The 18796-nt window shown below is 33.6% G+C and overlaps 2 protein-coding genes and 1 non-coding gene across 3 annotated transcripts; 1 reads left to right on the top strand and 2 right to left on the bottom strand.

The window, feature by feature from the left end:
* Positions 1 to 1716: 1716 nt before the first annotated feature.
* LOC107799921 (luminal-binding protein 4-like) lies at positions 1717 to 6249 on the top strand. The gene is made up of 8 exons (NM_001425892.1): positions 1717 to 1892; positions 3218 to 3485; positions 3594 to 3808; positions 3883 to 4125; positions 4448 to 4927; positions 5031 to 5185; positions 5303 to 5385; positions 5487 to 6249. The coding sequence occupies exons 1-8, from the start codon at positions 1832 to 1834 to the stop codon at positions 5980 to 5982; spliced, it is 2001 nt and encodes a 666-aa protein (NP_001412821.1). The 5' UTR covers positions 1717 to 1831; the 3' UTR covers positions 5983 to 6249.
* A 770-nt stretch (positions 6250 to 7019) lies between these two features.
* Positions 7020 to 7090, bottom strand: TRNAG-CCC (transfer RNA glycine (anticodon CCC)). The gene has a single exon. It is a non-coding gene; the product is annotated as a tRNA-Gly (tRNA).
* Positions 7091 to 12749: 5659 nt separating this feature from the next.
* LOC107799919 (uncharacterized) lies at positions 12750 to 14994 on the bottom strand. Its single transcript, XM_016623058.2, has 2 exons — positions 14633 to 14994; positions 12750 to 13684 (listed from the first exon to the last, which is right to left on the bottom strand). Exons 1-2 carry the CDS (start codon positions 14763 to 14765, stop codon positions 12906 to 12908), a joined length of 912 nt encoding a protein of 303 aa, XP_016478544.1. The 5' UTR covers positions 14766 to 14994; the 3' UTR covers positions 12750 to 12905.
* Positions 14995 to 18796: the final 3802 nt, after the last annotated feature.

Genomic DNA, 18796 nt, shown 5'->3' with positions numbered 1-18796 from the left:
AGAGGACTATCACCCTCTTCTCTCTCCACCTCTCTACTGCCGGAAAGAGGTTCTGCGTTCGATGGAGCGGCTCAGGAACCTCCTCATCAATGCGACGAGACCTTGGCATGATTTTGTTTAAGAAGGGGTAGTTACACAAATGGAGTAAAAGAGAAGGAAATTTCCGGCAAGGAACGGAAACAAAGAAATGTAAAAACAGAAAAGAAGATTGAAGAATTATCAAGAATGGCCAAAGTTTTTCAAAGGAATCGAACCCTTCACCTATTTATAGGGTTGGGTGGCGCCAGAATCGAGGCAACAGGTTTCAAATCAGCGCGGGAAACTAAGCATCAAACTGTCAGTCTTTACTTCGGAAATCCGCGTAATGATGATGCATGTGGAAGCTAACGTCACCCCGGGTGGCGTGTACTCTTCGATATTATGCCCAATATGACAACCACATCTCGCTGGCCACATCATAATATCTCGACGAGTCAAATTCCTCCTAAGGGAGGCATCGAGTCCGCTCATCGAGGACACATCCCCGTTGCGACCTCGACAAGCGGAGGGACTAACTGTATGGGTCCGAATTTGATCGATCACGACCTATGGCGGGTACGGCAAACGACCAAAAACCTATGATTCGACAAAGGGATACGACCCTATGAAGGGAGGAGAGATACCACCGCATCGGCAGTAGATTCGGCATGTTAGGTGACCTAGGGAATATTCATTAGATATTTCTTAATTTGTCGTCCATACGATTATGGGAAAACCCCTCAGTATATAAGAAGGGTGAAAGTCTTGTAAAAGGGGGGATTTTTGGAAAAAGAACCACTGGCCTTGAACTATTATCATCTCTCTATTATTGTCATCCTAGAGTTTATTATCTTCGGCTACGATTTATCCCTTCATCATTGATTGATTTGATTAAAAAGAGTTCGAAATCTTTTGAGTCAAACACAATAGCTTATCGGTTTTCGTCAACTCAATAGCTTTTGCCCAAACCATATATTTAATATAAATATTTGACTGTGAACTCAATTATTATTGTGTGTATATATCTATATATATTACTCAAGGTCGTCATAGGAACCCATAAAACTTCAAACTCTTGTAAAGTTTAGATATATGTCTGTATGGGAAACAAAATAAGGTATATATGTTACTCCATCTAATTCAATTTTATTCCAGTTTATGTCATATTAATTTCATTATTTAGATCGTTTCGAAAAGAATTGGCACATTATTTTCTATATTTTTGAAAAGTAATAAGTTTTTTAATTTACTTTTGATGAATACCATAAATTTTAAAATCTTATAACCACAAAAATATTATGATATATTTAAGATTACAAATTTTACAAGTCATAATTTCATACTTAAATTTTGTGATAGAGTCAAGTTACTAAGGTAAATACTTACAACGTAGTATAGAATTGCAACCTTTTGGCACGTCTACTAATTAACACATTTTCTAAATCGAAATGAAAAAAAAGTCAAAAAGTCATCCTCTACATGCCCGACACGTGGTCAGAAAAATAAGAAAAGGCTTAGATCATCCCAGCACAAGATCGATTTTCATTGGTGCAATAACTCCGCCACAAATTCTTATTGGTCCACGTCATTAGTAATGACGCCAACAAAGCAAACTAACTAAACGGGTTGACCCGAAGACCCACGGGTCACTATCACGTTCCAACACTATAAATACCTCCTCATCTGGCGGGGGCCTCAATCAAATCTTTCTCATTCAACAACTGTTCTCAGACTATATAATTTTTTTTTCACTAAATTGTATAAAAAGAGTGAAGAAGTTGTTAATTAGAGTTTGTATAATAGAGTTGAAGCCATGGGTGGCGGCTACTGGAGGCGGAGCAGTTCTCTGGCGGTGCTAGCTATCGTTTTATTCGGTAAAAATGCACCATTCATCGTATTTAGATCTAGATCTGTTAATTTATTTGCTTTTTTAAGCTTAGAATGGAATTATCATGTTATTTTCTGTTTGTTAACATGCTAAATTGTCATTATGTGTCGTAATTTGGATCCGTTATGTTTATTATTAGCTGAGCTCAACTACTTTGGATCAGATTGCTATCATTCTCAAAAAAAACCGAAAAACAAAGCAAAAAAACTAATTTGGAATAGGAGTACTTGATTGAGATATTGTAATGGATTTATTCTTAGATTTGTAGGTTTTATATTAGTTTTTAGATCTGGTGAATGTCCTAATCTTATGCTCTTTATGTGACATAAATTGACGCAATACAGAGAACAAACTCGGCATAGAGGTGATATGTATATATAAAAAAAAGGAAAACCTTTAAAACTTGTGGTATTAAACATGTTTTAACCTATGTTTAGCTATTGATACTACTAATTAAGGGGTTAAATGAGAAGTTTAAAGTGAAATAACGGACTAATAAGGAAATAGTGTTGCATAAATTGGAAGGGAGGAAGTAATTGATATCAGTTTCTAGAGTAGGTTTTGTACATTCGGTGCCTACTATATCATGTTCTCTCCTTCATTAATTTGTAAACTGAGACTACTTTTGTACTCTTTCATGATACCTCGAGGTCGAGGTGAATATAGTTTCCAGGGAATATAGTACTTGCAACGGCATTTTAACGATTAGATGCTTTCTCGTTTGTGATCCATCTGCTCTTTGAGAGGGATGTTTAACAAAATTTTGATGAACATTCTGCCAATGTGCATTTAACTTTTTGTTTCTAGGAACCATTTTAAATCAAGTAGTTGATTTTCTTGTATATGCCATCCCATATCCTATATTGATTTCATAATTTCAAGAGCTTTTAGGATATTAATTAGACAGGTTTACTTCAAAGGCAAGTTTAGTTGCATATAACTCCAAATTTGTAGGAGCGATTTAATGATGGCAAGGATTATTATCAGTTCCTAACTAGCTCATGCTACCAAGGTATACCTGGCGAAATCTGCTATTTGATTTTTGTGGACATGTGGCCTGTAGTTACGTCAACGTGATGCACATATAATTAGGGTATTTTGATATCTTTTCTTTAATCTATTATATAATCACAAGGATGTACACAGCTGAGTGAGCATCACATGTGCAAAAAGTAGTTGGCTTTATGTGTTATCTTATCTATGTCGATGACCCTCTTTAGTTATAATTTCTTCTGCCTTGTCGGGTGTGGTTTTTCAAAGAGAAGTCAAATCTGTTTAGTGTTACTAATGGCATACGCTTGCCTGCAACAGGTTGTCTTTCTGCACTTTCGATTGCCAAAGAGGAGGCAACCAAACTAAGAACAGTTATTGGAATAGACCTTGGGACTACCTATTCCTGTGTTGGAGTTTATAAGAATGGTCATGTTGAGATTATAGCAAATGACCAGGGAAACCGTATTACGCCATCATGGGTTGGATTCACCGATGGTGAGAGGTTGATTGGTGAGGCTGCAAAGAACCAGGCGGCTGTCAACCCCGAAAGAACCATCTTTGACGTTAAGAGGCTCATTGGAAGAAAGTAATGGACAGCTCTCAGTTAGTTTAAATGATTTATTTTTCCTAGTTTAAATGATTCATTAGTCTTGTGCTTTATATTGTGCTTATAGATGCTCTTTCTTACCTTTAGGTTTGAGGACAAGGAAGTTCAGAGGGATATGAAGCTTGTCCCATACAAGATCGTGAACAAGGATGGGAAGCCTTACATTCAAGTCAAAATCAAGGACGGAGAAGTTAAGGTATTTAGTCCTGAGGAAATCAGTGCGATGATTCTGATAAAGATGAAGGAGACAGCTGAAGCTTTCCTTGGAAAGAAAATTAAGGATGCTGTAGTAACTGTTCCTGGTATGTTGCGATCTGAAAAATCTGTGTGTTCTGACATTCTTTTCCAATTGACTTATTCCATTTGTACTTTGCAGCTTATTTCAATGACGCACAAAGGCAGGCTACTAAGGATGCAGGTGTTATTGCTGGCTTAAATGTTGCAAGAATTATTAATGAACCAACAGCAGCAGCCATTGCTTATGGATTGGACAAGAAAGGTGGTGAGAAGAACATTCTCGTCTTTGACCTTGGTGGTGGGACATTTGATGTCAGTGTCCTGACTATTGATAATGGTGTGTTTGAGGTTCTGTCAACAAATGGAGACACCCATCTTGGAGGTAAGGATCTTGCACTATGTGGTCTACGACATTATTATCAACACAAATCTTACTTCTAAACATATTCTTATTCTACTATTTGCTGGATTTGGCTCATCTTAACAAACAACTTGATACTAGTAAATGGAATGATGATTTTGTAATTGGGCTGCTTTCATTTAACTGTTACGTTAGCTTGAGCTCTCATATTGGGTTCATGAACTGTGCTAACACGTGAATGAAATAACATTGGTCATCATTTCAATGAGAAAGGATTAGAACTGTCATTTATGAGTCAGCTTGTTTGCAAGATTTGGTTTGATCAATCTGTTTTTTCTTGCAGGTGAGGACTTTGATCAAAGAATTATGGAATACTTTATCAAATTGATTAAAAAGAAGCATGGGAAGGACATCAGCAAGGACAACCGAGCTCTTGGTAAGCTAAGAAGAGAAGCTGAGCGTGCCAAAAGGGCACTGAGTAGCCAACACCAGGTCCGAGTTGAGATTGAATCTCTTTTCGATGGTACTGACTTCTCTGAACCACTAACCCGTGCTCGCTTTGAGGAGTTGAACAATGATCTGTTCAGAAAGACAATGGGACCTGTGAAGAAGGCAATGGAGGATGCTGGGCTGGAGAAGAACCAAATTGATGAGATAGTTCTTGTTGGTGGAAGCACTAGAATTCCAAAAGTGCAACAACTCCTGAAGGACTATTTTGAAGGGAAGGAGCCTAACAAGGGTGTGAATCCTGATGAGGCAGTTGCTTATGGTGCTGCTGTCCAAGGTGGTATCTTAAGTGGAGAGGGCGGTGACGAAACTAAAGGTACTTTCTTCAATAGATTTTAATGCCATAGACTGTTTAGTGATTAGATATGATCAATTAATAATTCCTTTAGTAATTGACATATGCTTTTAAATTTGTGCAGATATCCTTCTCCTGGATGTTGCTCCTCTTACCCTTGGTATTGAAACTGTTGGTGGCGTGATGACCAAATTGATTCCTAGGAACACTGTCATCCCAACCAAGAAGTCTCAAGTCTTCACTACTTACCAAGACCAGCAGACCACCGTCACCATTTCGGTAATGTCTTTGCCACAAATTCTGATAATTTCGCTATCAACCTTTTAAGGGATGTTGTTTAATATATGCTTCCGATGCTCAGAATCTAACAGGTTAAGTACCATATTTTGCTGACAGGTCTATGAAGGCGAAAGGAGTCTTACCAAGGACTGCAGGCTCCTCGGAAATTTTGATCTGACTGGAATTCCTCCAGCTCCAAGGTTTGTAGCATACCATCTTTTTGCATGTTCTTTATTCATTAGTGAGTTTTTGCACTTTGATGGGGTGATCTGATTTGGTATTCTGATTATTGTTCGAACAGGGGAACACCTCAGATTGAGGTTACCTTTGAAGTTGATGCAAACGGTATTTTGAATGTCAAAGCAGAAGACAAGGGTACTGGTAAATCAGAGAAGATTACCATTACAAATGACAAGGGCCGCTTAAGCCAAGAAGAGATTGAAAGAATGGTTCGTGAGGCAGAAGAGTTTGCCGAAGAAGACAAGAAGGTGAAGGAGAGGATTGACGCCCGTAACGGTCTTGAAACCTATGTGTACAACATGAAAAACCAGATTAACGACAAGGACAAGCTTGCTGACAAGCTCGAGTCCGATGAGAAGGAGAAAATTGAGACAGCCGTAAAGGAAGCCCTCGAGTGGCTGGATGACAACCAGAGCGCTGAGAAAGAGGACTATGAGGAGAAGCTGAAAGAGGTCGAGGCAGTATGCAACCCAATCATCACAGCTGTTTATCAAAGATCAGGCGGAGCCTCAGGTGGTTCATCATCATCAGAAGAAGATGGACATGATGAACTGTAGGTTTAACTTAACACTGCCATTGACACCACTGAAAAGAGGCAAAACATGAGGATACAGGATAGACCAAGACGAGTTTAGTGTAAGTTGCAAGTTTTGTCATTGTTTAAGTACGAGGGAAGAGGTATCCCTTCGCTTGGTCTTTTGAGGTGAAAATACTTATGAAAGGATGTTTCCTCTTTTAAACTTGTATTCTGCTTCGATCTGTTTTAGAACTTCTGAGATTAGTTTATTTTAACGGAATCAAATTCAGAATGAAGTTTAACATGACATGTTTCCATTTTGCTATTAGTTGTAATGTCCTTTTTCCATCAGTTGATTTTATAATAACAACTCTTATCAGCATCAAGCTCATTTCACTAGTTGCTTATCCCACAAAATTGATGGAAGGCCGTTCAAAACTTTGTACAGGAACTGATGAAGAAACCTATTGTAAGAGGCAAAAACTTGTTAAGGACTCCTTTTAGTCCTTTGTACTGGCTTTCAGAAACTGAAAATCCCTCTTTATGATATCAAAACTTCTAGCACTTTAGTTAGCTGGCCACTTATGTTGTTTTTTTTACTCCATATATAACACTGGAACGATAACAACAAAAAACCTAGTGGAATCTCACAAGTGAAGTATGGGGAAAATAGTATGTACGCTGATTTTACCCCTACCTTATGCAAGTAGAGAGGTTGTTTCTTGATAGACTCCCGACTCAACATAGTCGCAATAACAAAGCAAAAGGGAAATAAAGGAATGAAAAAGACATGGAAAAAGCAGTAACAAGAAACCCAATGGAATCCCACAAGTCGGGTCTAGAGAGGGTAGTGTGTACGCCGATCTTATCCCTACCTTGTGCATGTAGAGAAACAATGTCCAAGAGGCCCCTGGCTCAACATAGTCGCAATAGCAAAGCAAAGGGAAATAAAGGAATGAAAAAACAGTAACAACATCAAGATAGTAACAGAAATATTTGGTGTTTCAAATTCATAGGACAATGAGAAGCAAACAAAATCAAAATAATGCAAACAAAATCAAAATAATGCAAACAAAATGCGCATCCAGGGAATCGAACCCCGGTCAGTACCGTGGGAGGGTACTATGATACCACTACACCAGATGCGCTTCCGGTGTCCAACAATCGAGAAGTTAATTAAATATCAAAGTGTTTCCTAATAGGATATTTTATATTCTACGGCTTGAAACTGAAATATTTGATAAAGATTATTGCTAGGTAATGATTCTATTATAATTTACTGATCTTATTGATCTCATTCTCATTTTCTTTATTCTTCATGACAAATAATAAGAGTCAAATATAGTAGGCTCTAAAGATTAGTGGAGATCGAAGTCAAGATTTTCTTGAATAACACAAGTGTATTACTTTATAAAATCCATGGCTGCATCTAGAAATTTGAAACAAAATAATACGGGCTAACCCGTTTTCAAATCGGTAGTTGAAAAATAATCAGCGCTTGCAAAGTCATTAAAAAATAGCCATTATTTTGCTGCAACAATAAAAGTTACAGCATAATATACTGGAAATTGGTGCACCTGTGTATGAACTTCCAGCATATTATGCTGGAACTCCAGCACACAGAAAGTTCCAGCATAATATACTGGAGATTAGTGCACCTGTGTATGAACTTCCAGCATATTATGTTGAAACTATATTATATTATGCTAGAAGTTCACATGTAAAAAATTTGAACCCCAGCATATTATGCTGGAATATTTTTCGGATTTTGAACAATATTTTGTTCAAATTTATCTTTACATGAAAAGTAGCTAAATTTTAATTACTTTTAAAATTATGGCTAAATTTCAATTATCACTTATAAATCTGACTATTTTTTAATTTCACCTTTGAAAAGAAGATATAGATCTCAAACTGCGAAAGGCATACTTTCTCACCGCTATTTAAATACTCCTCCGTTTTAATTTATGTGAACATGTTTGACTGAACACGATATTTAAGAAAAAATGAAGACTTTTGGAATTTGTGGGTCTAAACAAGTCAAAAAGGGGTTCAGAGTATTTGTGTGGTTATAAAAGCTTCTCATTAACAGTAGAATTGTAAGTTTAAGCTAAATTGTGTCCAAATTTAGAAAGGGGTCATTCTTTTTTAAACGGACCAAAAATGAAATAGGTTCACATAAACTGAAACATGTACTATTTTTAGTTTTTCATATCTGTGCAAAACTGATTCAATAAAAAAGTGTTGAACTAAGGTGCCCTTAATTTGTTGACACGCAGAGATGGTAAAAAGACGATGACTTCATGCTATATTCAACGTAGCTGTCATGTTAAAAACTATCTATGTTTCAAATTAGTTAAGGTATTTTTTTAGTCTGTTCTAAATTAAATGACATATTTTTAAATTTTGAAATAATTCAAAAACTCTTCATTTTACTTATTTTACCCAATGAATAGTTTTTATAACCACACAAATTTTATGACCCCACAAAGTTTTACCCCTTAAGCTTTTAAGATCACATATTTTAAAATCTTTTTTTTTTAAATTTCGTACCGAGTCAAAATACCTTATCTAAATTGAAACGAAAAGGGTATATATGTTTTAGTTAAAACTTCCCCCATGTGCTGTTGCTATAGAAAATCTTGTTGAATATCTCTAGCATCAAACCCTATATGTTTAGTTTTCCCACTCTTCTCTACGCTTAATCTAATAACTTTTCTAACTTTATTTGGTCATAAAATAATGTAGTAATATAATATAACAAAAATATAGGGTTAAGTAATAACCTTTCAAACTTATGCACTGTGAGTAATAAAATTATGATTACCGTCAAATCGGCATTTTTGTTAAAGAAATTTGACCGGTATGCTATGCACGTACGTGTGTTGAGACAAAGGTTATGGTGGAGATTTGGAGATGCGACCTGTTGAAGGCTATATGAAGAAGGTGGATCAAGTTTATTTTGTCAGAAAATTCAGGCGAAGGGGAAAAATTGTTAGGTGTTTGTCTATATTTTCTTACCATAATTAGTTTTCCTATCTCATGAAAGAAAAGACAACATATTTACCATAGTTGGGTTTTTCTTTTCCTAGAACAAAAATATAATTCTTCCATATTTGGCTAGTCCTTTTTCTTGTAGGAAAGGTTTGGAGTTTTATAAATTGAAGATCCGTCCTTCTCATTCAGTAGCGTCCATAATGTAGCCATAGGGAGCTTTGAGAGTCGTATTTAGGGGGAGACTTTACGGGACAAGTGTTAGTGTGTCACTTGTGTTTGCCTCTTCGTGAGGTTGTTCTCTCGATATTTTGTACTTTTTGTTATAGTGGATTGCTCATCTCCATTGTGGACGTAGGTCAGTTGACAGAACCACGTCAAATGTTTGTGTCTCTTTTGGTATATTTCTCTTGTTGTATGATTTATCGTCGTTCAAGGTTTGCTTTGCTAGATTCCGCATGACACCTAATTATTTCGGTCCTAACTATCTAGACGGCAATAACTTCTTATGCATGCATATATATATATATATATATCCAAAATTTCAAGTTTATAGGTTTAGAATTCTGATCATTTTAAGTTACTGGGCTCTAAATTAATAATTTATGAATATTCAATGAATTTTTAAGAGAAATACATGAGTTCGAACCAAAGCTACTGGGTTCGGCCGAACTTGTTCCCGACACTCTAGGTCCGCCCATATATATATATATATAGGGGGTGAGGGCTAGAGAGCTGGGAACGAGTTCGGCCGAAATATATATATGCGGAGCCAGGATTTAAAGCTTACAACAACAACAACAACGACCCAGTATAATCCCACAAGTGGAGTCTGGGGAGGGTAATATGTACGCAGACCTTACCCCTACCTCGAAGGGTAGAGAGGTTGTTTCCAGGAGACCCTCGACTAAAAAAAAGCTTATGGTTCGGATTTAAAGCTTATGGTTTGGAATTCTAATCATTTTAAGTTATTGGATTCTAAATTAATAATTTATGCATATTCAACGAATTTTTAAGACAAATATAGGGGTTCGAACCAAAGCTACTGGGTTCGACCGAACTCGTTCCCGGCACTCTTGCTCCTCCCCTATATATATACTCCCTCCATCTCATAATATGTCTCGTGATTCTCTTGTGCACGCCCCTTAAGAAAGAATAGTTTTTAACTAATGTACCCTTATTAAATATTTTCTCAATTTATGTGTCATCTCTATCAATGACATTATTCATATTTTTACCAAGTGTGAATGCAATTGATTATTAAGGGTAAAAAAGGAAAAATATAATCAATTTTATCTTGAACTTCTAAAATGACAAATAATTTGAGATAATTATTTTTAGTAACCACGACACATATTATGAGACGGAGGGAGTATGTATATATATATATATATATATAGTAAGAGAGAGAGTTCAAATTAGAGGTATGAGTGTGGTCACACCTGAACCCTGAGGGGTAGCTCGGCTGGTAAAGGCTTGAGGACAAAGTCCTTCAGGTCGCCGGTTCGAGCCCCAGCAGGGCCACTGGAGGCATTACAAACCGGTCGCGTCTCCAGGGCCCCGTGGAACTAACCGTGGTGGACCTGCCTTGAAACAGCGGGACCCGGTGGGTACAGCTAGTCGGGTTCGCAAAGCGATCGCCCGGAAACCACGGCAAAAAAAAAAAAAAGTGTGGTCACACCTGGCTACTACATCTGCCTCTAGCTGTCTGCATTGAGTTACAAATTTATGGGTGCGTGGATCATATAGTACCACTCAAACTTGATTCATTAAGATTTGGATTAAGGTCCTTTTCTGAACCTTTTGTAAAGATGTGATGTTATTCAACTGTTGCAAAAATAGCCATTCTCTTAACAGTTTGTTTGAATTGAAAATAGCTGCTATAGCCTATAGGTTTCTTTGAATTGAGGGAACATGAGACAAAGTAAAGTAGAAGAATAGGTGGAATAAAAGATTTTAACTTTGGATTTAATTGTAAGATGAGAACGTATATGATAGATAATGACTACCACCAAAGATTGTGATGAATTAATGGATTATATTCCTCTATACTTAATCAGAGGACTTAACTTCGAGCATTGGAAGTAAAAAAAATTCTAGTATCGAACGCTTTTCATTTTAATGGATCTTGCGCAACACGAATTAATAGGACGTCAATGCGACTATCGAATACTGGGAAAAAATAAAAAATAATGGCAGAATAATTTGAAACAAAAATATTGAGGGGTAAATATTTTTCTTTTACTTTATAAATGATCTAATTAAGTAAATAATTTTACATAATCAATGCATAAAATTTAAAGTTTTTTTAATCCTATGTTATTTCGGGTTGGTGTAGCAGTCATACTCCCTTCGGTCCATAATAAATGATTTTTTGATCTTTTTATTTTGGTCCAAAATAAATATTCTTTTACCTAATCAAGAAGGAATTAATTTTATTTTTTCAAGATTTGCCCTTATTTATATATCTCAATGTGTCACAATAACAATTAATTAAGGGTAATTTAGTGAATACATTTTCTTTTTCTTTGGAAGTTCGTATTTTCATAAGGGGTATGCGAAAGATAAAAAAGTCACTTGTTATGGACCAAAAAGAGTTGTAATTCTCACATCTCTCTCTTCTTCTATCTCACATTCTTCATTTTTCCTCTATTTTGGAAATTCCCAACAACTTGAAATTCAACATTTCCATTAAAATAAAGAAAAGTACATATTTTTAGTGGTCTCAAACCTATAAATGATCTGTAACTTTCTTGAAAGGGAAATGGCTACTGAAAAGTATATTCCATCCACTATTCTAGAACTAGGTTGCACTTAATTTTCTTCGACTGAACCCCAAGTGCAATTATTGTACAATATTACTTTATTTAATTTCGAAGACAATACATGTGATTAATTATTTTTGCAGACACACGACCAGTGCAAAATGTGTTTGATTGGTAGATTTTTGGCTAACTGCAGGTGTTCAATCCAAACAACACCTAGTTAAGTTGTCTAAATAAAAAATACTGGTAGCTATAGACGTCCTCGTATGTATTCAGCCTTAATGTTATGTCGAGAAAGAGACAAACACGAAAATAAAGAAGATAAAAGATACCAAATTTTAAGGTGAAAATCCCTTCAAATTGAAGGTAAAAATCATGGGATCAGAAAGATCCAAAAAATTTCACTATAGTAATAAGAGGGGTATAAAAGTTCTCTAAATTGGCTACACAACAAGTGCCAAACACGAAGCAACAATAACAACAAGAGCACCGTCAAATCAATTGAAGAAAAAGGAGAAGCCACAAAACTAGAGCTGTTGTTTGGGGCTCGAAATCAGATGCTACGGGCCCAAAAATCCGATCTCTACCGTTCAAATCAAAGATTAAGATGTTACAAAAACTTAGTCAAAATTTCAGCTCAATCCAACGGTTAACGAATTAAAAAAGAGATTTAAAGTTGGCTAATCGGAATAAAAATCTGCAGCAAAATAAATATTTTTCTTCTCTCTTCTCTCTTGACGAAAGCTCTCTCAAAAACCACTCTTATGTGCTTAAGTCTTTCAAAAACTTGTACTAATGAGCATAGAACAGTTCTCAAAGGTTGTCATATTTATAGAAAATAAGTTGTGCTTTCTCTTAAAGCCAAAACCAGTACTAAATAAGAATAAAAACCAAATCCAATTCCGCATAGGAATGGAAACCAAAAGAGAATAGTATTAGGCCACTAGGCCTTTGACTGGACATCATGGGCATGGACCCAACAAATACACCATAATATTTATATAAATAAAAAACTTTTAAAACCTGTCGTCTTAATACCATCCTTGTGGAAAAAGAAAATTGTTTCACTCCTAGAATAATCATAGTGTTACATGAGGTGGGGAAAAATGCAATACTTTTCTACACAACAAAAAAATAGAGGCAAAAGACTATCACACTAATACTTTCACTGGCTAAACTACATTACATTTGAAAAAAAAGAAAACTACATTAACATTGAATGATCAAAGACATTTCCAGCCAAAAGATCATCATCTAATTGATTATCCTGAAGATAACATTTTTCAGAAAGAAGTTGAAGATACTCTTCATACACCTTCTCCAACATGTTTTCATCCAATGGAACTTCATCAAATAAATTTGAAGCACAAGGAATGAATGAAACCTCTGCTATTTTACCCTCATCGGTAAGGCCGCGTACATATGACCCAATGTGGTTTGACTCGTCTGAGGACCCCGCGCATAGCGGGAGCTTAGTGCAGCGGTCTGCCCTTTTATCGGCTTCTTCAGAACTGTTTGAGGAAGAAGTACTCAATAATGCAACATCTTTAACACTATGATTCCTACAAGAGGAAATTCTTATTGGTTTTGGGATAAACAGAGGAGAGTCACTAATATTTTGTACTAAAGATTGGTCTTTTTTCTTCTTATTTTTCTTCTTGTCTTGTTTTTTTCTTGGTTTCTCTATTTTGGGGTGTTTCTTGGGTTCTTTTTTGGGACAATATTTGGAGAAAATCGTGTTAACTTTAGGCTCAATTCCAGCACTTTTGAGCTTCTTGATGAGATGTGTGTTCCAATAATTCTTGATTTCATTGTCAGTTCGACCTGGTAATCTTCCGGCTATGAGTGACCAACGATTACCCAAAAGGGAATGAAGTCTTAATATAAGATCTTCTTCATCTTGGCTAAAATTTCCTCTCTTGATCCCTGGCCTCAGATAGTTCATCCATCTTAATCTACAACTCTTTCCACATCTAAGTAACCCTGAATTTTGAATAAAATAGTTGGAAAACAAATTAATACAAGCATCTCATCTTAATAGTTTAAGCTTTTAAGTAAGTAATTCACGTAATTCAATATGGTATCGGACAACGATTTGTTAGGTATGCGAACAAAGTACCACATTAGAAGTTGATAAGGAAAAAAAACAACATACATGGTAATTTTGGGTATATGACGGAAGTCATATTCCTAACCAAAAATTTAGTGTTTGGTTGAGGAATAGAAAACACTGTTCAGAAAGAATTTTATATTAAAAGATAATAATAATTATATTGGCAAATAGGAGTGTTTTGATGAAATTTTCGAGTGGTAAAAATTAATACTAATAATTTTCAATTGTTAGCTAGCAAGTAATATAACTTGTTTTACGGAAATTGACTTCTACCATAAGTGAGGGAGGACAGACTAAACATGACTTTCTCGTGGAAAATATTTTCTTGAAAAATAACTTTCGTTATAAATATACGCATCATAGTAATACATTATGAAACCGATCTTTATGCGAGCTTGACAAAAAACGGATAATATCACTATATCTAGAGTCTTTAGAACAAGAAGATTGTAGGTTCTATGCACATTGAGTAAAGCATATTTTCAACTATTTGACCGATAAATAATCAAGCTAGCTTTATTTGAGGATTTGTTGAAGACCTTTACAATATCTAATTATAGTATAGTCAACTTTAGGAATATCTATAACATTGAATCACACCAAAAAATGTGGTGCAGTGGATGAGACTGCTCTTCCCTTAACTAGAGGACTCGAGTTCGAGCCCTAGGTATCGAAAAATTCTTGGCAGGGAGCGCTTCTCCCCGAATGGTTCCCTACGCGGCGCGAATCCGAATATAGTCAGGCTCTAACGCGGGTATCGAACACCGGGCGAGAAACAAAAAAAATCTACAACATTGAATGAAAATAGAAATGCATACCAGCTTTCTTGGGCAAGTTTCTCCATTGGCCTTCACCATTTTCCTTAATATAATTACTAAGTAATAAATCTTCTTTTGTAGACCAAGGACCTTTACGTAAACCCTCTTTAGCACAACACGGCGCTCTCCCCATTTCTCTTTGTAGTTGGACAAAACAAGAACACTACTTTTGTAATATATAATGTGAGAATAAAGCAAGAAATTAAGAGGGGTTCTCACTCTAAGACAGTAACAGTAATTTGAAAAAGCGATAGACATCTAACGCATTTACTCATTTGTTTTCTTAAATAATAAAATGCAAAAGAGTATTAGCGGTCTTGTTTGTCACACATGAATATACTCTAAGTTTATGACTATGAAAAAAAGAAGACGACGACGACACATAGCTTTTGAGTTTGGGGAAAGTCGTGCCCTTTTAGAAGCCACGAGATCTATTACAGGAACATTAAATACTGATGGGACAAAAAAGAGAACAATGGACAATATGATGTAGTTGTTCTTTACTATACTTTATATATTAGTTGGAAATATTCAGACCTAGTGTATTTCATTTATATTCCACTTGGTGTATGTTTGTTTATTGAGTTTAACTTTTGTATACAGAAGTGGATCCAGAATTTGAACGTCGCGGTTGTACTTTGCCGTTCAGCCAAGTTTTGTATATAGAATGTTAAACTAGTACTCCCTCCGTTCCAATTTATGTGAACCTGTTTGATTGGATATGGAGTTTAAGAAAAAATAAAGACTTTTGGAATTTGTAGTCCTAAATAAGTTAAAAAGGACCCCAAATAATTTGTGTGGTTATAAAAACTTCTCATTAAGGGTAGAATTATAAGTTTAAGCTAAATTGTTTCCAAATTTAGAGAGAGTTCATTCTTTTTGGAACGGATCAAAAAGGAAATATGTTCACATAAATTGAAACGGAGGGAGTACTATATTACTATTTTCTTAAGATAAATATACGTATACATGGAAGGGTAGCTAGCCTTGGCGTAACTCGTAAAAGTTGTTGTCATGTGACTAGGAGGTCACGAGATCGAGCCGTAGAAACAGTCTCTTGTAGAAATATAGGATACGCCTGCATATAATAGACCTTTGTGGTCCGGCCCTTTCCCGGACCCCAAGCATATATAGCGGGAGCTTAGTGCACCCGGCTCCTTGGTGTAACTAGTAAAGTTACTGTCATGTGATCAGGAGGTCATAATTTTGAGCCGTAGAAACGGTCTATTGCAGAAATGCAGGGTAAGACTGCGTTTAATAGATTTTTGTGGTCCAGTCCCTCCCCAGACAACGAGCATAGCTAGCTTAGTGCATCGCGCTGTCATTTTTTTTTCTTTATATACATTTATGCATGAAATTTTTGCCAAACTTTTCGGATGCCCATGACCTATCTCGCTATAACATAGGACAATTCCTCGGCTTGTATACATTGATGATGATGATAGTGTGAATTTTTTTTACAATATTATGTTATCGTTATATGTTATAGCGGATAATTTTACTTATTTAAAAACATTACAAATCAAACCATACTTCTTAGAAGTCGAGTAACTTTTAATTTAGGTACTTTTTAGAAAACATTAAAAAATTCTTTATATATTACTTTGAGTATCATTGATTGGGACCCCTCCATATGATTATGTCTTATTCATACATTCATTTATTCCTTTTGTTTTATAGAGGCAAATCATCGGGCAGAGATTGAATCCAATATAAGAATTAATATAAATTAATGTGCCTCTTCACCACTTGCATAAGGACTCTACATTTCTCTGACTGGAAGCTTTTTTTATTTATATTATATATTAGTATTAGTACCCCGCGATGCGCGGACAAATTATTTCAAATTGCGATGTATATTGTTTGAATCATGTACAAATAATCTTAAAATATATATCTCGCAGATAAAAATTATATAACGTGAGAATTTAGTTATGAAACGGGATATGAAATTATTGATCAAATCCCGCAGTAGACAACCAATCTTTTTAACATATATTTGTAGCAACCTAACTCCTTGATTTTAGTACTTGCATTTCGTTCCGTTGTCGATATTAAAGAATACTAAACATGTCATATTGTGATCTGTCTTTTTCGAGCACATTAGATCATATTATTTTAACAAAATTCTTACAATCACTTTATTTTTATTAGGAAGTCAAATATGTCTTATTCATCGCATCATTTTTACGTAAATTCTTTTTTTGTTTGTTCTTTTCTTATAGTTATTGTATTATTTAATATTTCATATTATTATATCATCATATAATTTTTTGTTAGCTTATAATTAAATTAATGTCTTGCTTATTATCCTTTTAATAGTATGCGATAAAAATAAATATTTTATTCTCAAAATTTGATATATTTTTATGCTTTTATCCTCTTATTCATAATATTTTAATCATTTAAATTTGTCAGTAATATTTTTAAATATAATTAACTATTTTATTTTATCTATATTAAAATTAATTTAAAGTATAAATATCCTCACACTACCTCTATTTTTTTTAATATACATTCTCTTTCCTACTATAAATGTTAATTAGTTTTATATTAATATTTTACCTATAACAAAAATAATGTCATATTTTATTTTAAATTGTAACTTTTAGTTAGTCTAAAATATTAATACATAAGTTATTTGATTGTCATGTTCCAAATGTATTGAGTTCTCTTATAATTAATTTTGTATTAGATGCAGTTAAATTTTCTTTTTTTTAGCTATAAGATACAATTTAATTTTTAATTTTAATTTTCATTATTAAGATTAAGAAATTTATTTTGAATTTTTAAAAATTTATTTAATCATAGAAAAAAATTTCTTAATTTTATGAACACATTATTTCTAAATATTATAATAATATTTTTACTATCATTTTAATTCTTTACGTAATATTATTTTTAAAAAAATTTCATATCAAACTCAAATAATTCTTATCATTTTAGTTTCTAAACTGGACCACATTTTCAAAAAATTATGCTATGCATTCAAATTCAAACTAATTGCACTCGATTCAAATATTAATCATAAGTCTAAAATATTAATACATAAATTATTTGATTATCATGTTCCAAATGAATTGAGTTCTCTTATAATTAATTTTGTATTAGATGTAGTTAAATTCTTGTTCTTTTTTAGCTATAAGATAAAATTTAATTTTTAATTTTTATTATTAATATTACCAATATTAGAAATTTATTTTGTATTTTTAAAAATTTATTTAATCATAGAAAAAAGATTGTTAATATTTTGATCACATTATTTCTAAATATTATAACAATATTTTTACTGTCATTTTAATTCTTTACTTAATATTTTCAAAAAAAAATTCTCATCTCAAACTCAAATAATTCTTATCATTTTATTTTCTAAACTGAACCGCATTTTCAAATAATTATGTTATGCATTTAAACTCAAACTAACTGCACTCGATTCAGATATTAATCACAGAAAAATATTGTCTTAATTGTTTGAACATATTATACCTAAATGTTGTAGTAATTAATCAAATCTTTCATCATAAAGAAAATGATACAACTTATTCAAATTTGAGATGAGAAAATTATTATTTATCTATTATGATAAGAAATATCATATTGTGGATAATACCACGCAACTTATGTCTAACAGATAAAATAAGAACTTAAAAATATTTAAAATAAATTAGAAATAGCGTGAGAATATTTATGCAAAGAATTAGTTTAGAAAATAAAATAAAGTGAAATAAAATACTTAAAAATATTATTGATAAATTTAAATAACTTAAGAATTCAAGAAATATTTTTAAAGTAAAATAGATATTTATTTTAAGATTAAAAAATTTCTAGACTATCTATATTATATTAAAGGATAGTAATGGATAATAATACTAAATAAAGTGGCACCAAAAATTAAAGTCTTACTAGATATAGAATTAAAATTTAAAAATATAAAATAAATATCTAATATAAGTAATTTTATTAACTAAAATTAAAAGTCAAATTTTGTATGTTGAAACTAAAAGAGAATTTTTTTATTGCATGTAATACAAAAAATAAATATAAGAATACTTAATAGATTTGGAATATAATAATCAAAGAACTTATATATTAATATTTTATACTAATCAAAGTTACAACTTAAAGTCAAATATGATATTATTTTGATTACGGGGTAAAATACTA

Source organism: Nicotiana tabacum, chromosome 5 (assembly GCF_000715075.1).
Source record: "Nicotiana tabacum cultivar K326 chromosome 5, ASM71507v2, whole genome shotgun sequence".
In the NCBI taxonomy this organism is placed as follows: Eukaryota; Viridiplantae; Streptophyta; class Magnoliopsida; order Solanales; family Solanaceae; genus Nicotiana; species Nicotiana tabacum.
Note: the sequence above shows the minus strand (reverse complement) of the source record. Positions and strands in the feature narration are given on the sequence as shown.